Genomic DNA, 19,684 nt, shown 5'->3' on the forward strand with positions numbered 1-19,684 from the left:
CAAGTAGCTGGGACTACAGGTGCCTGCCACAATGCCCAGCTATTCTGTTGTTGATGCAGTTGACGTTGTTTAGCTGGCCCAGGCTGGGTTTGAACCCACCACCCTCGGTGTATGTGGCTGGTGCTGCAACCACTGTACTATGGGCACCAAGCCAAAGACTGTTAAAAAAAAAAAAATTAGGCAGGCAGCTTCTGTGGCTCAAAGGGGTAAGGCGCTGGTCCCATATGCCAGAGGTGGCGGGTTCAAACCCAGCCCTGGCAGAAAAAAAAAAAAAATAAAAAATTAGGCTGGACTTGGTGGCTCACGCCTATAATCCTAGCGCTTGGGAGGCCGAGGCAGGTGGATTGCCTGCGCTCACAGGTTCAAGACCAGCCTGAGCGAAAGCGAGACGTTGCCTCTAAAAAATAGCAGGCGTTGTGGCAGGTGCCTGTAGTCCCAGCTACTTGGGAGGCCGAGGCAAAAGAATCATTTGAGCCAAAGAGTTTGAGGTTGCTAAGAGCTGTGACCCCGTGGCACTCTGCCGAGGACAAAAAAAAAAAAAAAAAAAAAGTTAATTTTTTGGAGAGGAGGCCTTGTTCCATTGCCCAGGCTGGCCTTAAACTCCTAAGTTCAACTGCTCAACTGTTATTTCTGCCTCAGTCTTTGAATTACCTCAGACTACAGGTGTGCACCACTGTGGCCCCACAAAGTGGATACATTTTTTTTTTTTTTTTTGAGACAGTGTCTCACTTTATCACCTTTGGTAGAGTGCGGTGGCATCACAGCTCACAGCAACCTCCAACTCCTGGGCTTAGGCGATTCTCTTGCCTCAGCCTCCGGTAGCTGGCAAAGTGGATACATTTTAAACAGGTAACTAACATGTGAAACCTAGGCTGAAAAGTGACCCAGAGCCTATGCTTTATAATCCCAAGGCTCTAGAACTATAGCCACTCATGATTCCTTCTCTGAAGTGCATGTCTACTTTTTACCCACTTGATGCCCGGAAACCAAATGCCTGGAGAAAGCAGATATCAGCCACGTACAAAGGCAGTGACAGGCATCAGTCTGCAGGGCCACTCACCTAAACTATCAGGGCTGTCGATGGAGAAACACATCAGTATAACATCAGTGTCTGGGTAGGAGAGGGGCCTCAGGCGGTCATAGTCTTCCTGCCCAGCTGTGTCCCACAAAGCCAATTCTACCTGTATGGGAAAAACAACCACAGGAATGCAAGGTTTATACTACTACCCACTTTTGGCAAAAGTGACAACACAGTACATTCAAATGGCAGACTATGTATGGTAATGAAATACAGAAGTGTTTACTTTTATGAGAGTTAAGCCTGACTATGGAGGCTATGTTTATCTTATTTTATTTATTTTTGTAGAGACAGAGTCTCACTTTATGACCCTTGGTAGAGTGCCGTGGTGTCACACTGCTCACAGCAACCTCCAGCTCCTGGGCTTAGGAGATTCTCTTGCCTCGACCTCCCGAGTAGCTGGGACTACAGGCACCCACCACAACTCCCAGCTATTTTTGTGTTGCAGTTTGGCCGGGGCCATGTTTGAACCCGTCACCCTCAGTATATGGGGCCCATGCCTTACCGACTGAGCCACAGGCACCACCTCCAGCTGTGTTTATTTTTATTTATTTATTTTTGAGACAAAGTCTCACACAATTGTCCTGGGTAGAGTGCCATGGCGCCACAGGTCACAGCAACCTCAAACTCTTGGGCTCAAGTGATACTCTTGCCTCAGCCTCCCAAGTAGCTGGGACAATAGGTACCCAGCTATTTTTAGAGATGGGAGTCTTGCTCTGGCTCAGGCTAGTCTTGGACTCCTGAGCTTGGGAAATCAACCTGCCTTGGCCTCCCAGAGTGCTAGGATTACAGGCATGAGCCATTGCACCAAGCCTCGGAGGCTATGTTTAAATTAGTTTAGGCTGAAACTATTCAAAATTAAAAATTCTTTAAATAGATGCTAAAACTGAAAAAAGTGGCATAATTCAAAATGCTCAGTCCAAAAAAAATAACCTTGCAACTTGTAAGTGTTTAATTATAAATAAGTCTACTAGAAAAGAAATAAGACAGACGAGAATCAAACTAAATAACATTCCACCAGGTATAGAAGGCAAGTAAGGGAAATATCAAACTAAATAAATTTTAATATAGTCTTCTCAATCCGCCATTTCCTTACTGTCTCATTACTCAGCTCTCATGTGGGAAGATGGAGACAAGCCTGTATTTGAGTTGGTGGGTCAGAAAAGACACCATGGGGAGTGTTTAGGTCAAGGCCTGAGCTGACAGGAAAAGCCTCTGGTGCTGCCTTTACTGCTCAAGACATTTTTGAATGGCTAACAAATACATCATATTAAGTAGGATGGTACTGCTTTTACACTTGAGAACATGCTCACCCTCTTGTGGTAATATGGTAAACCGAGGCCTAGGCTCTGGACATAGATCCCCTTCAACATTGTCCAGCATTCACCAGGCTTTTCAGAAATAAGCTATGAAAATACTAACCTGACCTTGCTTTTACTCAAGCCAATGGCTCTTTTTATGTATCGTATGGCATAAAAGAGACAAGAGGACTACTATGTAAGAGCATTCCCAAAGATCTCAACACATTTCCACCAACTTTTCACTGAGCTCTCTTTCCACACAAAAACAGTCTTCTTATCAGGACCACAGAAACACCTGAATCTATGCATCCATGCAGATAACTGAGGTTGAACTGGTAACCTTATGCACTGAGTCACCTTTAAGTCACCCAAAATCCTATTAGTTAGGCTTGAACCCAAGAGTTTGAGGTTGCTGTGAGCTAAGATGCCATAGCACTCTATTGAGGGTGACCAAGTGAGACTCCGTCTCCAAAAGAAAAAAAAAGATGAGAGGCAGCACCCGTATCTCAGTGGGTAGGGTGCTGACCACATGCACCAAGGCTGGCCAGTTTGAACCTGGCCCGGGCCTGCTAAAACAGTGGCAACTACAACCAAAAAATAGCTGGGCATTGTGGCTACTTGGGAGGCTGAGGCAAGAGAATCGCTTAAGCCCAAGAGTTGGAGGTTGCTGTGAGCTGTGATGCCAGAGCACTCTACCCAGGGCGACAGCTTGAGACTCCGTCTCCCAAAAACAAACAAACAAACAAATATATATATATATGGTCTCATATATATGAGACCGAATAAGTTATTATTTTGACAATAAAAGGGAGAAGATTAAAAAATATAAATTCCAATTACATAATAGCTTTGCTCTAGTCTTGCCAGAGGGCTTTCTAGACAGAACGAGGGAAACACCATCAATGACAGGAAATTAAAAGAACAGTGTCATGCTGTTTTACATTAAACTCAAACTTTTTTTTTTTTTTTTTGGTAGAGACAGTTTCACTTTATTGCCCTCGGTAGAGTGCAGTGGCGTCACATAGCTCACAGCAACCTCCAACTCCTGGGCTTAGGTGATTCTCCTGCCTCAGCCTCCCAAGGAGCTGGGACTACAGGCGCCTGCCACAACGCCCGGCTATTTTTTTGCTGCAGTTTGGCCGGGGCTGGGTTTGAACCCGCCACCCTCGGTATATGGGGCTGGCGCCCTGCTCACTGAGCCACAGGCGCCGCCCTAAACTCAAAAATTTTTTTAGAAATTAAATTTAAGGGCAGTGCCTGTGGCTCAAAGGAGTAGGGCACTGGCCCCATATACTGGAGGTGGCGGGTTCAAACCCAGCTCCAGCCAAAAACTGCAAAAAAAATTAAAAAAAAAAAAAAGAAATTAAATTTAAATGATTATCATTTAAATGTCACAATATTGGTAGAGTCAGATCTGTATAATCCTTTGAAAAGCATAATAAAGATCTCTTAGACTAGTAATCTTATACTTGGGCATTCAACATAACTTTTTTTTTTTTTTGTAGAGACAGAGTCTCACTTTACTGCCCTCGGTAGAGTGCCATGATGTCACAGGACTCACAGCAACCTCCAGCTCTTGGGCTTCTGCGATTCTCCTGCCTCAGCCTCCTGAGTAGCTGGGACTACAGGCGCCTGCCACAACGCCCGGCTATTTTTTTGTTGCAGTTCGCCGGGCTGGGTTTGAACCCGCCACCCTCGGTATATGGGACCAGTGCCCTACTCACTGAGCCACAGGCGCCACCCATAACTTTTTTATTCTTTTTTCTTTTTTTTGTGGTTTTTGGCTGGGGCTAGGTTTGAACCCGCCACCTCTGGCATATGGGACCGGCGCCCTACTCCTTGAGCCACAGGCGCTGCCCAACTTTTTTAACAAGTACAGTCACACAAAGGTTCATTTGAACATTATCTATTTGGCAACAAACTAAATTTCAAAGAGAAATAAACGTGAAAAGAGCATATATTCTAAGGGAGCCCTGTGTCAAATACATACGAATTTGGACAAAGTCTGAATATGCAGCAGTTAAAAATGAATGAAGTTGGAATAAAACAGCTAGAGCAAAGCTATTATGGAACTGGAATACATTTTGTTATGTACTAAAGAGGTAAAAAGCATAATTCTATACAGGCTCTATCATGCAAACAGGTACTAGTTGATATAGAAAGAATAGTTACCTGCTTGCCATCCACCTCAATATCTGCCACGTAGTTCTCAAACACCGTGGGCACGTACACCTCTGGGAACTGGTCCTTGCTGAAGACTATGAGCAAGCATGTCTTCCCACAAGCTCCATCACCAACAATCACCAGTTTCTTCCTGATAGCAGCCATCACTAAAACACAAAACATACATATTATGTGAAATGCATGAAGACAAACTACACAAGCTGAAAAACAAAAATTCCACTATTGTTCCACTTAGTATCAAAATGATATACACCAAAAATCATAACTAGCATTATAGTAAATGGTGAAAGACTGAAAAGAAAGTATTCCCCACTAAGATAAAAACAACATAAGGATATCTGTTCTTGACCATTTTTTTTTTTGAGACAGTCTCACTTTGTCACCCTCAGTAGAGTACCATGTGTCATAGCTCACAGCAACCTCAAATTCTTGGTTGAAGTGATTCTCTTGTCTCAGCCTCCCAAGTAGCTGGGACCACTGGCCTGGCATGCTCCAACATTTTTGGCTTTTTCTTTCTTTGGAACCACAGTCTCATTTTATCACTTTTGGTAGAGTGCTATGGTGTCAGGGCTCACAGCAACCTCAAACTCTTGGGCTCAAGCCATCTTCCTGCCACAGCCTCCCCAGTAACTGGAACTACAGGCACCTGCCAGAATAACAGCTCTTTTCTCTATTTTTTTTAAACACAGTCTCACTCTGTCATCCTGGGTAAAGTGCCGTGGCATTATAGCTCACAGCACCCTCAAACTCTTGGACTGAAGTGATCATCCTCTTGCCTCAGTTTTTAATTTTTAGAAAAGACAGTGTCTCACCTTGCTCAGGCTCATCTCAAACTTGTGATCCACCCACTTCAGCCTCCCAGAATACTAGGATTACAGGCATGAGTCACCGTGCCTGGCTTGGAGCAATGACTTTCAACTGGTGAGCAGTACACTGGTATGCCACAAAAAAATTTTTTAAATCATTATTAAGCTGGGCCCAGTGTCTCACTCCTGTAATCTCAGCACTGTGGGAGGCTGAGGCAGGAGGATTGCTTGAGCTCAGGAGTTCGAGGCTTGTCTGAGCGAGAATGAGACCCTGACTCATGCAAAAAAATGGAAAAAACCACCTGGGTGCCACAGTGAGCACCTATAATCACAGCGGCTTCAGAGGCTGAGGTAGCAGAATGCCCACAGCCCAAGTCTGAGGTTGCAGTGAACTACGATGCCATTGTACTCTGCTCAGGGCAGAACTCAGGTAGAACTCTGTCTTGACAAAAAAAAAAAATTATTAAGGCTGGGTGCAGTGGCTCACGCCTGTAATCCTAACACTCTGAGAGGCTGAGGTGGGCAGATTGTCTTGAGTCAGGAGTTTGAGATCAGCCTCAAAAATAGTGAGACGGGGCGGCGCCTGTGGCTCAGTGAGTAGGGTGCCGGCCCCATATGCCGAGGGTGGTGGGTTCAAACCCAATCCCGGCCAAACTGCAACAAAAAAATAGCCAGGCGTTGTGGTGGGCGCCTGTAGTCCCAGCTGCTTGGGAGGATGAGGCAAGAGAATTGTGTAAGCCCAAGAGTTAGAGGTTGCTGTGAGCTGTGTGACGCCACGGCACTCTATCCGAGGGCGGTACAGTGAGATTCTATCTCCACAAAAAATAAAAAATCGTGAGACTCTGTCTCTAAAAAGCCAGCTGAGATGTGGCACATGCCTGTATTCCCAACTACCCTGAAGGCTGAGGCAAGTGGATTGCTTGCGCCCAAGAATTTGAGGTTGTTGAGCCACAATGACTCCACTCCAGGATAACAGATTAAGACTCTGTCTCTAACAACAACAACAAAAAAAGCCACCTCTTCGTAAATCTTTCCAGATCTCTGCTGCTGCCTCTTATATTTCCTTTGCTCTCCCCTCCTTTTTGAAGATTCTCACATTTGTTTCACTTTATTATTACTATTTAAATAGGACTACACTCTCTCTATTAGACTGAAAGCTACCATGGGGCAGGGTTAATTTTATTCATCTTTATATCACCAATGCCAATCACACAGTGCCAGACACCAATAGGTTTTCTACTTGTGTTTGCTGAATGAATGAATAGAAGCTACTGTGTAATTTCCCAGTGACTGTTACAAATAGAAATAAAATTTAACTTCAAATCCAGCTTTCAAAGGAGGTACGTGTGAATCTCTCCTCAATACCCTTTAGACTTCCCTAATTTATTCATAAGCAGGAAAGAAGCCAATGACTTCAATAACTGTAAATTGAAATACTTTTAGAGGAGCAGAGTCACTGCCTGAAGTGTGAATACAAGAGACAAAATGTTTGGGTTGCCTGGAATCCAAAAACTGATACTGTCACTACTTCAGCGCCTGACATGGTAGCCACTAGTCACATGTGAATATTTAATCAATATTCTTTTTTTTTTTCTTGAGAAAAAAGAGTCTCACTTTTTCGCCCTCAGTAGAGTGCTGCAGCTCACAACCACCTCAAACTCTTGGGCTTAAGCAATTCTTTTGCCTCAATGCCCAAAGTAGCTGGGACTACGGATGTCTCCCATAATGCCCAGCTATTTTTTAGGGGTCTCACTCTTGCCTCAGGCTGGTCTTGAACTTGTGAGCTCAGGTAATCCACCCACCTCAGCCTCCCAGAGTGCTGGGATTACAGGCATGAGCCACCATGCCTGGCTATTAATCAATATTCTAATTTACATTTAAATATTCAGTTTCTTTCTCATACTGGCTGTATTCAAATGCTCAACAGTCACATGTTGGCTAGTAGTTATGGTATTGGACAGTGCAGTATAGAGCATGTAGAACATTATAAATCTATTCTAAGCGAACATGACCAAACTTTTCTTCCTCTCTGCCACAAACTGGAAGAATAAAAACTGTCTAGGCCAAACATTAAACAACACATGAACACTAACAAAAGCTTATTTGCAAAAAAATGGGGGTGTTGATGCATACTTTTCATGATATCCAACACCACAGACAAGCAAATAAGTGTGCACAAGGGCCAGGTGGCTCAATCAGACCAGTCTGAACAAGAGATAGAACCCCATCTCTAAAAGTAGCTGGGTATTGTGGCGAACACCAGTAGTCCCAGCTAGCCGGGAGGCTGAGGCAAGAGAACTGCTTAGGTAAGAAACTCAACCAAGGGTGGCGCCTGTGGCTCAAAGAGTAGAGTGCCGGTCCCATATGCCAGAGGTGGCAGGTTCAAACCTAGCCCTGGCCAAAAACCACAAAAAAAAAAAAAAGAAACTCAACCAAGAGTTCGAGGTTGCTGTGAGCTATGATACCATAGCACTCTACTGAGGGGGAGAGAGTGAGATTCTACCTCAGAAGAAAAAAAACAGTCCTCACAAAATTGTCATGTGGATCACAGGCCACAGGTTGAACATTCCTGGTGTAATAATTCTTTGGCTATTGGCTAGACAGTGGATTCTTTCCACGATAGAAAGAACTGCCAAAGATAGACCCCTAATTTTATGTTATAGATTTTTCTAGAGAATGTTCACTTTAGACATTAGGAGATAGACCCCTAATTTTATGTTATAGATTTTTCTAGAGAATGTTCACTTTAGACATTAGGTCTTTTAAAATCTGATAAGCACTCCCATTCATCCCTCATACTTCTTCCCTTTTATATACTACTTACTGCATTGTAACAGTGACCCCCTACAAGTCCAGTGGCCTTATCACATGATCTCCCCTTTTTAAGAGATAGGCCTTTCCACTTCAGCCTCATGAGTGGAACATGCCTCATGAGCCAGGAACATGTCATTCAGCCAACTCCTTGTTTGAATACTGAGCTTCCTTGCATTTGTTTTGAGACAGAGCCTCAAGCTGTCACCCTGGGTAGAGTACTGTAGCATCATAGCTCACAGCAACCTCCAACTCCTGGGCTCAAGAGAGTCTCCTGCCTCCGCCTCCCAAGTAGCTGGGACTACAGGCGCCCGCCACAATGCCCAGCTATTTTTTAGTTGCAGCTGTCATTGTTGTTTGGCGGGCCTGGGCTGGATTCGAACCCGCCAGCTCAGGTGTATGTGGTTGGTGCCTTAGCCGCTTGAGCCACAGGCGCTGAGCCGCTTCCTTGCATTTGATCAGTCTTACATAAACCACTGGTGCTCGATAGGTTATTCCTTGAACTAGGTGCATGGAATGTAATGCACCATGTAATTCCATGCACCTAATTCAGGGAATGTAATTAAGAGATGAATGTAATTAAGTGCTCTAACAAAAGTTTAGGCTGGGTATGATTATATATGTCCCTATAGTCTCAGCTTTTGGAGAGGCTAAGGTGAGAGGGTCCTTTGAACCCCAGAGCCTGAGGCCAGTCTTGCCCAACATAGCAAACCCTGTCTCAAAACAGTAACAACAGGGTGGTGCCTGTGGCTCAAAGAAGTAGGGCGTTGGTCCCATATGCCGGAGGTGGTGGGTTCAAACCCAGCCCCAGCCAAAAACTGAAAAAAATAAAACCAGTAACAACAAAAAAAAGCACCACAAAAAAACTACTAGATGGAAAAATGTTTATCCTCTTTGGTATGAATAGAGAAAAAGCAAGTGATTCTACCCCAGAACTTCCGAGGAGGTAACATCTCACCTGAACCTTGAGGTGTCCAGAAGGTCCCCTAAGAGAGGCCAGAAAGAGTAATGACTCAGAAATACCTTTTTTCTTTTGAGACAGTCTCAAGCTTTTGCCCTGTGTACACTGTGCCGTGGCAGCACAGCACACAGCAACGTTGGACTTAAGCGATTCTCTTGCCTTAGCCTCCCAAGTAGCTGGGACTACAGGTGCCTGCCACAATGCCCAGCTATTTTTTTGTTGTTTTGTTGCAGTTGTCACTGTCTTTTTAGCTGACCCAGGCTGGATTCAAACCTGCCAGCCTTGGTGTATGTGGCTGGTGCCCTACAGATGCTGCCAGGGACACTTTCTTTTTTTGAGACAGAGTCTCACTTTGTCGCTCTTGGTAGAGTGCCATGGCGTTATAGCTCACAGCAATCTCAAACACTTGGGCTCAAGCAATTCTCTTGCCTCAGCCTCCCAAGTAGCTGGGACTACAGGCGCCCTCCACAATGCCTGGCTATGTTTATAGAGATGGGGTCTTGCTCTGGCTCAGGCTGGTCTCAAACCTGTAAGTTCAAGCAATCCACCCATCTTGGCCTCCCAGAGTGCGAAGATTATAGGTGTGAGCCCCCATGTCTGGCCAGTGATCATTTTTTTTTTTTTTTTTTCAAGAGACAGAGTCTCACTTTGTTGCCCTCAGTAAAGTGCTGTGGCATCACAGGTCACAGCAACCTTCGGCTCTTGAGGTTAGGCGATTCTTTTGCCTCAGCCTCCCGAGTAGCTGGGACTTACAGGCGCCTGCCACAACGCCTGGCTCCTTTTTTTTGTTGTTGTTGCAGTCTGGCCAGGGCCTGGTTTGAACGCTGGCACCCTACTCACTGAGCCACAGGTGCCGCCCAGACACTTTTTAAGGTGAAGGGACCTCAGTAAATGACCTCAATGACTCTAAGGATAAGAATTTATAGAGAAAACTTTGAAATATGAGACTAAAAAAAAGATAGTGACAGTCAAATTGAAGCTGGAGGATGTGGAATGTCATGCATAGCAACTTCAATTCTATTCTGTAAGGAAGAGAAAAACACTGGACTGGCATTATCAGATCGGTGATTTAAAAGAAAAGTTTCACAGGGCGGCGCCTGTGGCTCAAAGAATAGGGCGCCAGACCTATATACCAGAGGTGGTGGGTTCAAACACAGCCCTGGCCAAAAAAAAAAAAAAAAAAAAAAGTTTTACAGCCAGGCACAATGGCTCAACGTCTGTAGTCCTAGCACTCTGGGAGGCCAAGGTGGGTGGATTGCCTAAGCTCACGGGTTCAAGACCAGCCTGAGAAAGAGCGAGATCCTGTCTCTGAAAAAATAACTGGGCATTGTGGCGGGTGCCTGTAGCCCCAGCTACTTGGGAGGCTGAGGCAAGAGAATCACTTAAGCCCAAGAGTTTGCGGTTGCTATGAGCTATGATGGTAGGGCACTCTACCGAGGGTGACAAACTGAGACACTGTCCCAAAAAAGAAAAAAAAAAGTTTTGACAGTACAGCTTGAAAAAACACTGGGAGGTAAACTGGGCAGGAATGACAAGACCATGCTCAATGTATGAGGATGTCCAGGAGGAGACTAGCAAAGCCTAATGGAAAAGAAGGTAGAATAAGCACAATCTAAGAAGGCTTTTTCTAAACACATTTATCCCCAATCAACTGAAAAAGATGAGTGCCCAAATAAAGCTGCAATTACAGGTAAAAACAGCAGACATGCTGGGCATGATGGCTCATGCCTATAATTCTAGCACTCTTGAGAGGCCAGGGCTTGAGCTCAGGAGTTCAAGACCAGCCTGGGCTAGCGTGAGATCCCATTTGTACTAAAAATAGAAAAATCCTGTAATTCTAGTACTTTGGGAGGCCAAGGCAGGCAGATTGCTCAAGCTCATGAGTTCAAGACCAGGCTAAGTAAGAGCAAGACCCCTTCTCTAATAAAAATAAAAAACTGAGGCCAAGAGGATCGCTTGAGCCCTAGAGTTCGAGGTTGCTGTGAGCTATGATGCCACTGCATTCTACCCAGGGCGACAGAGTAAAACTCTGCCTCAAAAATAAATAAATAGGGGGCGGCACCTGTGGCTCAAAGGGATGGGGTGCCGGTCCCATGTGCTGGAGGTGGTGGGTTCAAACCCAGCCGCGGCCAAAAAACCACAAAAAATAAATAAATAAATAGGCTCGGTGCCTATGGCTCAAGCGGCCAAGGCGCCAGCCACATACACCAGAGCTGGTGGGTTTGAATTCAGCCTGGGCCCACCAAAACAACAATGACGGCTGCAACAAAAACAAACAAACAAACAAACAAAAAATTAGCCAGGCATTGTGGCGGATGCCTATAGTCCTAGCTACTTGGGAGGCGGAGGCAGGAAAATTGCTTGAGCCCAGGAGTTAGAAGTTGCTGTGAGCTGTGATGCCATGGCACTCTACCCAGGGTGACAGCTTTAGGCTCTGTCTCCAACAACAACAACAATAATAAATAAATAAATAAATTAGCTGGGTGTTATGGTAGGCACCTGTAGTTCCAGCCAAGTAAGGAGGCTGAGGCAGGAAGACTGCTTGAACCCAGGAATTTGAGGCTGCTGTGAGCTAAGCTGTTGCCATGGTACTCTAGCCTAGGGCCAACAGAGTGAGACTGTCTCAGGGGGGAAAAAAAGTTAGTTTGTAAAAAAAAAAAGTCATGAAAAATAAAAAATCATGAAGGTCTGGAAGAGACTGCCTGCTATTTGCTTGAATATTTCTCTCTCCCCTTCTTGATCATATGGCTGCCAGCATTCCAGCTTGGTAGGGTCATTAAGGTCTGGTCAATGGACTGATATAAGGGAAGAGAAAACTGCTTCAGCAGTTAGAAGGGAATGGCCAACCTGGGATAGGACAAAGCCTCCCCAGGGACTGCTCTACAGTAAGAGGAGGAGGCAGATCATAACAGACAAATGTAGGTGAGTGATTAAATGTAATGGTACACTCTTTTTATTGCTTCCATTTTCTCAAATAAGATTATCACAGTTGATAGTGAGGCTGGGAAGGGTAACAAAGTCTGAGCTAAAAGGGGTGGTGCTACATTGCCCTATGAACAGGAATAAATAAACTAAGTGGGCAAAATAGGTAAAGTGTTGGATTTAAACAAGGCTGAGGTTTTGCCAGATAAAAAAACGAGAAAGGAGAAAAGGAGCATAAATACAAGTGGTTAATTACAGTGATGAACTGAGAAATGAGGGAAGGGAAAGGGCAGAAGGATCCATGGATTTTAAGCCGCAGTGGGGATGAAGAACTTTTAGTGTTGAGTATTAAAGGGATTAAGCCAGAAAAAGAATATACAAAGAAGGGAGCAGCTACTTTACAAGGCCACTGGCCACATTTGTCAAAATTAAAACTCCATAAACTATTTGACCCAGGAATTCCACTTATAAAGCCTGGAAACAACCTACATGTACTTTTTGAAGACTGATTAAGCATCTTATGATACATCCACAAAATGGTTTATTATGTAACCATAAATAAAGATTTGTGTTAACAAGAAATGATCTGACATAAGGTTATTATTAAATGAGGCCAGGTTCAGTGGCTCATGCCTGTGTGAACCCAGCAATATTGGGAGGTGAAGGTGGGCAGATCCCTTAAGCTTAGGAGATTGAGTAGCCTGAGCAAGACATTATCTCTACTAAAAACAGAAAAAATCATCCAGGCCTTGTGGTAGGTGCCTACAGTCCCTGCTACTCCACAGGGACTGAAGCCAGGAGTTTGAAGTTGCTGTGAGCTAGGCTAATGACAGCACTCTAGCCTGGGGCATTATGAGTGAGACTTTGTCTCAAAAAAATAAAAAATAAATAAAAGGATTATTGGCTGGCGTACTGTAATCTTTACAATCTGGAAGGCCAAAGTTGGTAAACTGCTTGAGCCCAGGAGTTTGAGACCACCCTGAGCAAGAGGTAGACCCTGTCTCTATTAAATAAATAGAAAAACTGGCCGGGAGCCTGTAGTCACAGGTAATGGGGAGACTAAGGCAAGAAGATTGCTCAAGCCCAAGAGTTTGAGGTTGCTATGAGCTATGACACCACAGCACTCTGCTCAGTTGCCAGAATGACTTTTTTCTCGAAAAGAAAAGAAAAAAAAAAAAGAGAGAGAGAAAAGAGTGAGATATCAAGTATGTCATGCTGATGTGTGATGGTGGGATGTATAGATACACAGAACACACCCCGCTGTAGATCCATACTAGTCACTGAAGAACAATGAACACTGGTATATGCACAGATCTATCACTGGAAGAATACATATGAATCTCAATTTTGCCTTAGGGACCATATATCCTTTGTACTGTTTGAACTTACCAAATGAAACTACAGTGTTATGTTTTCTTTTTTCTTTTTTTTTTGTAGAGACAGAGTCTCACTTTATGGCCCTCGGTAGAGTGCTGTGGCCTCACACAGCTCACAGCAACCTCCAACTCCTGGGCTTAAGCGATTCTCTTGCCTCAGCCTCCCGAGTAGCTGGGACTACAGGTGCCCGCCACAACGCCCGGCTATTTTTTGGTTGCAGTTTGGCCGGGGCCGGGCTTGAACCCGCCACCCTCGGTATATGGGGCCAGCGCCTTACCAACTGAGCCACAGGCACCGCCCTACAGTGTTATGTTTTCAAAAACGTAAATAAAATACATTTTTAAAGGTATTGACTTGGAAAGATACATACATATATTACATGAAAGGAGGAAGAAACAAAACAGTATATATGCAAAGATCTGGTATCTGTATACTCTGTATCCTAAGACTACAGAAGCACACTGCCCTCTCTCCCCCATGTCTGTACGAGTCTGACCAACACGGGACACCCCCTCTCCTACAGGAGATAGGAAAATGCCATCTGAGATGGTGGCTCATGCCTGCAACCTTAGCACTCTGGGAGGCAGAGGCAGGAGGATCGTTAAGTTCAAGACCAGCATGGGCAAAAACAAGACCTGTCTCTGCCAAAAATGGAAAAAAAAAAAAAAAATCAGCCAGATGTGGTGGTAGGCGCCTATAGTCCCAGCTACTCAGGAAGCTGAGGCAGGAGGATCACCTGAGCCTAGGAGTTTGAGGCTGCAGTGAGAATGTAATGACAACACTGCATTCTACCCAAGGCAACAAAGCAGGACCCTGTCACAAAACAAAACAAAAAAATACGTCATCTGGTCTTGGCACCTATAGCTCAGTGGCTAGGGCATCAGCCACATACACTAGAGCTGGCAGGTTTGAGTCCAGCCCGGGCCTGCCAAGCAACGACAACCAAAAAATAGCCAGGTTAACATTATGGCGGGCGCCTGTAGTCCCAGCTACTTGGGAGGCGGAGGCAAGAGAATCACTTAAGCCCAAGAATTTGAGGTTGCTGTGAGCTGATGCCATGGCACTCTACTTAGGGCTACAGCTTGAGACTCTGTTTCAAAAAAAAAAAAAAAAAAAATCTGTGTTCAAGCCAACTATTCCTTAATGCTCTTATCTACCTTATTTAAGGCCAAGTTGTTATACCTGCCCCATAGATGCCTTCCTAGCTACTCCACCACAAATTCTTCATCCCTAAACTCCAATAGCACTTAGCTTACTCAGTGCTATTTCTCAAATGACTACGGAAGTTTCAATCACTTGATACTCTATTCTGGTAAAAGGAAGGCCTTAAGCCAGGTGCTTGTGTTCAAAGCAGCTGTGAAACTGGAGCAAATTACTTAACCTCCCTGTGCCTCCAGTTTCTCATCTGTACCTAGGAGGAAAAATGGTCTCTAGCCTCACATATAATACTAATTATTAAATGAATTAATATAGAAAAGCACTTAGAACAAACAATCCAACTATATATAACAGCTAATGCTCAACTGTTGAATACTATTATCTGTAAGCGCTAATACCAAAGACCATCTTCATTTCTATATTCCCCACAATGCCTAAAAGAGTCTGGGCCAAGCATAGCAGTTCTTGGCTGTAATACTAGCACTTTGGGGAGGTGAGGTGGAAGGACCACTTGAGGTCAGGAGTTCGAGACCAAGCCAGGTATGGCACCTCACACCTATAATCCTAGTACTCTGGGAGGCCAAGGCAGGTGGATTCCTTGACCTCAGGAGTTCCAGACCAGGTTGAGCAAGACCAAAACCCTGTTTCTACAACAAAAAAAAAACAAAACAAAACAGAAAAAGCTAGTTGGAGTCAAGGAAGAAACCTGTAGTCCCAGATACTTAGGAGGCTAAAGCAACAGGATCACTCAGCCAAGGAGTTTGAGGTTGCTGTCAAACAGGGTGACAGTCTTTAAAAAAAAAAAAAAAGGGTGGGGTGGGGGGGATTGGTGCCTGTGGCTCAAGTGGCTAAGGCGCCAGCCACATACACCTGAGCTGGCAAGTTCGAATGCAGCCCGGGCCTGTCAAACAACAATGACGGCTGTAACCAAAAAAAAAAAAAGTGGGGCGTTGTGGTGGGCGCCTGTAGTCCCAGCTACTTGGGAGGCGGAGGCAGGAGAATTGCTTGAGCCCAGGAGTTAGAGGTTACTGTGAGTTGTGATGCCACAGCACTCTACCCAGGGCAACAGCTTGAGGCTCTGTCTCAAAGAAAAAAAAAAAAAAAGGCACGAAACAAAAGTATATTTTCACTAACTCAATTAAAGATATGCCGTGAAGAGGGAAATGTGAAAAAACGTTTCTTTCTTTTTTTTTTTTTTTTTTAAATTAAGGATAAGAAACTGCCATCCTAAATTAATGGATTAGGCTTGGTGCCCATAGCCCAGTGATCAAGGTGCTGGCTACATACACCGAGGCAGGGGGGTTCTAACCGAGCTAGAGCCTGCTAGACAACAATGACAACTGCAACAAAAAAATAGCCAGGTGATGTGGCGGCTGCTTGTAGGCCCAACTATTTAGGAGGGTGAGGCAAGAGAATCGCTTTAGCCCAGAAGTTTGAGGTTGCTATGAGCTGTGACACGACACTACCGAGGGCAACATAAGGAGACTCTGTCTCAAAAAAATAAATTAGGGTGGCACATGTAGCTCAGTGGGTAGGGCGCCAGCCACATACAGCAAGGCTGGCAGTTTGAACCCGGCCTAGGCCAGCTAAAATGACAACAACTGCAACAAAAAAATAGCTGGGTGTTGTGGCAGGTGCCTGTAGTCCCAGCTACTTGGGAGGCTGAGTTAAGAGAATCGCTTAAGCCCAAGAGAATTGCTTAGCCCAAGAACTCCAGGGAACTCTACTCAGGGAAACAGCTTCAGACTGTCTCAAAAAATAAAAAAATAAAAAATTAATTAATTAGGGCAGCCACCTGTGCCTCAGTGAGTAGGGTGCTGGCCCCATATACCGAGGTAGTGGGTTTGAACCTGGCCCCGGCCAAACTGCAACAAAAAATAGCTGGGCATTGTGGTAGGCATCTGTAGTCACAGCTACTCAGGAGGCTGAGGCAAGATAATCGCCTAAACCCAAGAGCTGGAGGTTGCTGTGAGCTGTGACACCACAGCACTCTACCAAGGGCGACAAGGTGAGACCGTCTCTTAAAAAATTAATTAATAGGGTGGCGCCTGTGGCTCAACGGGTAGGGCGCCGGTCCCATATGCCGGAGGTGGCGGGTTCAAGCCCAGCTCCGGCCAAAAAAAAAAAAAAAAAAAAATTAATTAATAGATTAAAATGCTTTAGCATATGAAAGAGTTAATCTTCTAACTTTTGGAAAGGAAACTTTCAAAAGCCCAAATTACTAAGATTAGACACCAGCCTTCAAATTTACTTCCTCTAAACTACTTCCCTTCTTTTCTGAATTGGCCTTAACTCTCCTTACTCAAGTAGGAATTTACTTCTTCCAAATAAGACCTGCAAGTAACAACCCATAGTATATAAAACTCTGTAGTCTCTAAATTCATATATATAACACAAACACAGAAGTAGGGAAGAGACTGAACATCTACCTTGTCATCTTAATTGGACAAAAAGCTTTGAGAAGATTAGTACTCCTGGAACTTTTTTTCTTTTAGGAGATAAGGTTTTGCTCTGTTGCCTTGGCTGGAATGCAAGAGCATGATAATAGCTCATGGCAATTTCCAAGTGCTGGGCTCAAGTGCTCCTCTTGCTTCAGGTTCCCAAATAGCTAGACTGCAGGTGTGTGCTACCATGCTTGGCTAAATGTTTTCTTTTTTGTAGAGATAAAGTCTCACTATGTTGCTCTGGCTAGTCTCAAATATTTAGCTTCAAGCTATCTTCCCACCTGGGCCTACCAAAGTGCTAGGACTGTCAGGTGTGAGCCACTGCACCTCATCTGGAATATTTTTTGTTGTTGTTTTTTCAGACAGTCTCAAGCTGTTGCCCTGGGTAGAGTGCTGTGGCATCACAGCTCACACAACCTCCAACTGTCGGGCTGAAGCAATTCTACTGCCTCGGTTTTTCTAATTTTTAGTAGAGACAAGGTCTCGCTTTTGGTCAGACTAGTCTTGAACTCATGAACTCAAGCTATCCACCCACCAGAGCAAAATACAACCAGCCTCATCTGGAATATTCTTTTTTTTTTTTTTTTTTTTTTTGTGGTTTTTGGCCAGGGCTGGGTTTGAACCCGCCACCTCTGGCATATGGGACCAGTGCCCTACTCCTTGAGCCACAGGCGCCGCCCATCTGGAATATTCTTGAAAACAGTTTTCTTTTTCTTTTCTTTTTTTTTTTTTGAGACAGTCTCATTTTGTTGCCCTCAGTGGAGTGCTGTAGCATCACAGCTCACAGCAACCCCCAACTCTTGGGCTTAAGTGATTCTCTTGCCTCAGCCTCCCAAGAAGCTGGGACCACAGGCACCCGCCACAACGCCCAACTTTTGTTGTTGTTATGGTTGTCATTGCTGTTTTAGCTGGCCAGGGCCAGGTTTGAACCTACCACCCTCGGTATATACAGTATATGGGGCTGGCACACTACCCACTGAACCACAGGCACTGCCCAGTGCAGGGTAAGTTTTGCCATCAAATGGCATGAGGTTTTCAGAACAATCTCAACTGCAGCTATGAAAATCCTTCATGGGTGGTGCCTGTGGCTCAAGGAGTAGGGCGCCGGTCCCATATGCCGGAGGTGGCAGGTTCAAACCCAGCCCCGGCCAAAAAAAAAACCACACACACAAAAAGGAAAATCCTTCACACCAATGTTTTTTTCTTTTTACAGTTTTTGGCCAGGGCTGGGTTTGAACCCGCCACCTCCAGCATATGAGGCCGGCATCCTATTACATTGAGCCACAGGCGCAGCCCCACACCAATATGTTTTACACACACAATCACACTCCTCTCAATACTTTCTAAACATCTATACCAGTGCTCCAACTGTGATTTTTCCATGACTGCTAGCCATACTGTTTATTTACGGAAGCAGACTGAGCCCCTCCCAATATTTTTGCGCCTGTGGCTCAGTGGGGAGGGCACCACCCCATATACCAAGGGTGGTGGGTTCAAGGCCGGCCCCAGCCAAACTGCAACAAAAAAATAGCCGGGCGTTGTTGCAGGCGGCTGTAGTCCCAGCTATTCAGGAGGCTGAGGCAAGAGAATCGCCTAAGCCCAGGAGTTGGAGGACAAGAATGTCAGCTTTGACATTAGAGAGTTGGGAGTTGGATGTGATCTGTGTTTAAGCTAAAGGTAGGGGTGATAATCATTGATTTCCACAACCTAAATTAACTGAATAATTTTGTTAGCTTGTCTAGGAAGTAAATTTTGCAATACTCATAGAGCAAATCTGCCTCTGTGCACAACTTTAGATTTGGCAGATACGAAGCCACCAAAGATGTCTGAGGTGGTGCTACTAGTTTATAATGAATGCATAATAAAGACATTAGCCGGTGGTGCCTGTGGCTCAAGGAGTAGGGTGCCGGTCCCATATGCCGGAGGTGGTGGGTTCAAACCTAGCCCCGGCCAAAAACCACACACACAAAAAAATAATAATAAAGACAGCCAAACAATATTATAAACAAGTACTAAACAGTTCTCCAGCCATACAGGCAGAAATAATCAACTGAAGAAGTTGTTTCTGCTGGAACAAGATCTTTATACTATTTTCAAAAGATAATGAATTTCTGGCTTGGCACCTGTAGCTCAAGTGGCTAAGGTGCCAGCCACATACACCAAAGCTGGGAGATTTGAATCCGGTTCAGGCGTGTCAAACATTGACAACTGGACAGTGCCTGTGGTTCAAAGGAATAGGGCGCTGGCCCCTTAGCTGGAGGTTGGGGGTTCAAACCCAGCCTTGGCCAAAAAAAAAAAAAAAGTAGAAACATTGACAACTACAACCAAAAAATTGCTGGGCGTTGTGGCAGACACCTGTAGTCGCAGCTACTTGGGAGGCTGAGGCAAGAGAATTGCTTAAGCCCAGGAATTGGAGGTTGCTGTGAGCTGTGATGCCCAGGGCGATAGCTTGAGGTGCTGTCTCCAAAAAAAAAAAAAAAAAAAGATAATAAATTTCCATGCAGATAAAATAATCATGGCTTTAAAAATGACTTGTGTTTTCCATTTCTCTAATATAAAATAAATTAACACTTTTACCTCAAGGCTGGCATTCTGTTCTTTTCTTTGAGATACAATACCTTTGTCTTCCTCATTTTCTTTTC

The 19,684-nt window shown here is 44.7% G+C and overlaps 1 protein-coding gene across 1 annotated transcript in view; it reads right to left on the reverse strand.

Moving 5' to 3' along the window:
- The window catches only part of RHOA (ras homolog family member A), a 52,039-nt gene that overhangs the window by 9,596 nt on the left and 22,759 nt on the right, over nucleotides 1-19,684 (reverse strand). Inside the window, exons 3-4 of the mRNA XM_053599870.1 lie at nucleotides 4,552-4,709; nucleotides 1,061-1,181 (exon numbers count right to left, since the gene is read on the reverse strand). Of these exons, the coding sequence (XP_053455845.1) occupies nucleotides 1,061-1,181; nucleotides 4,552-4,707 (277 nt within the window). The 5' untranslated portion in view covers nucleotides 4,708-4,709. The remainder of the gene's footprint in view (nucleotides 1-1,060; nucleotides 1,182-4,551; nucleotides 4,710-19,684) is intronic.

This window comes from Nycticebus coucang, chromosome 8 (assembly GCF_027406575.1).
Source record: "Nycticebus coucang isolate mNycCou1 chromosome 8, mNycCou1.pri, whole genome shotgun sequence".
In the NCBI taxonomy this organism is placed as follows: Eukaryota; Metazoa; Chordata; class Mammalia; order Primates; family Lorisidae; genus Nycticebus; species Nycticebus coucang.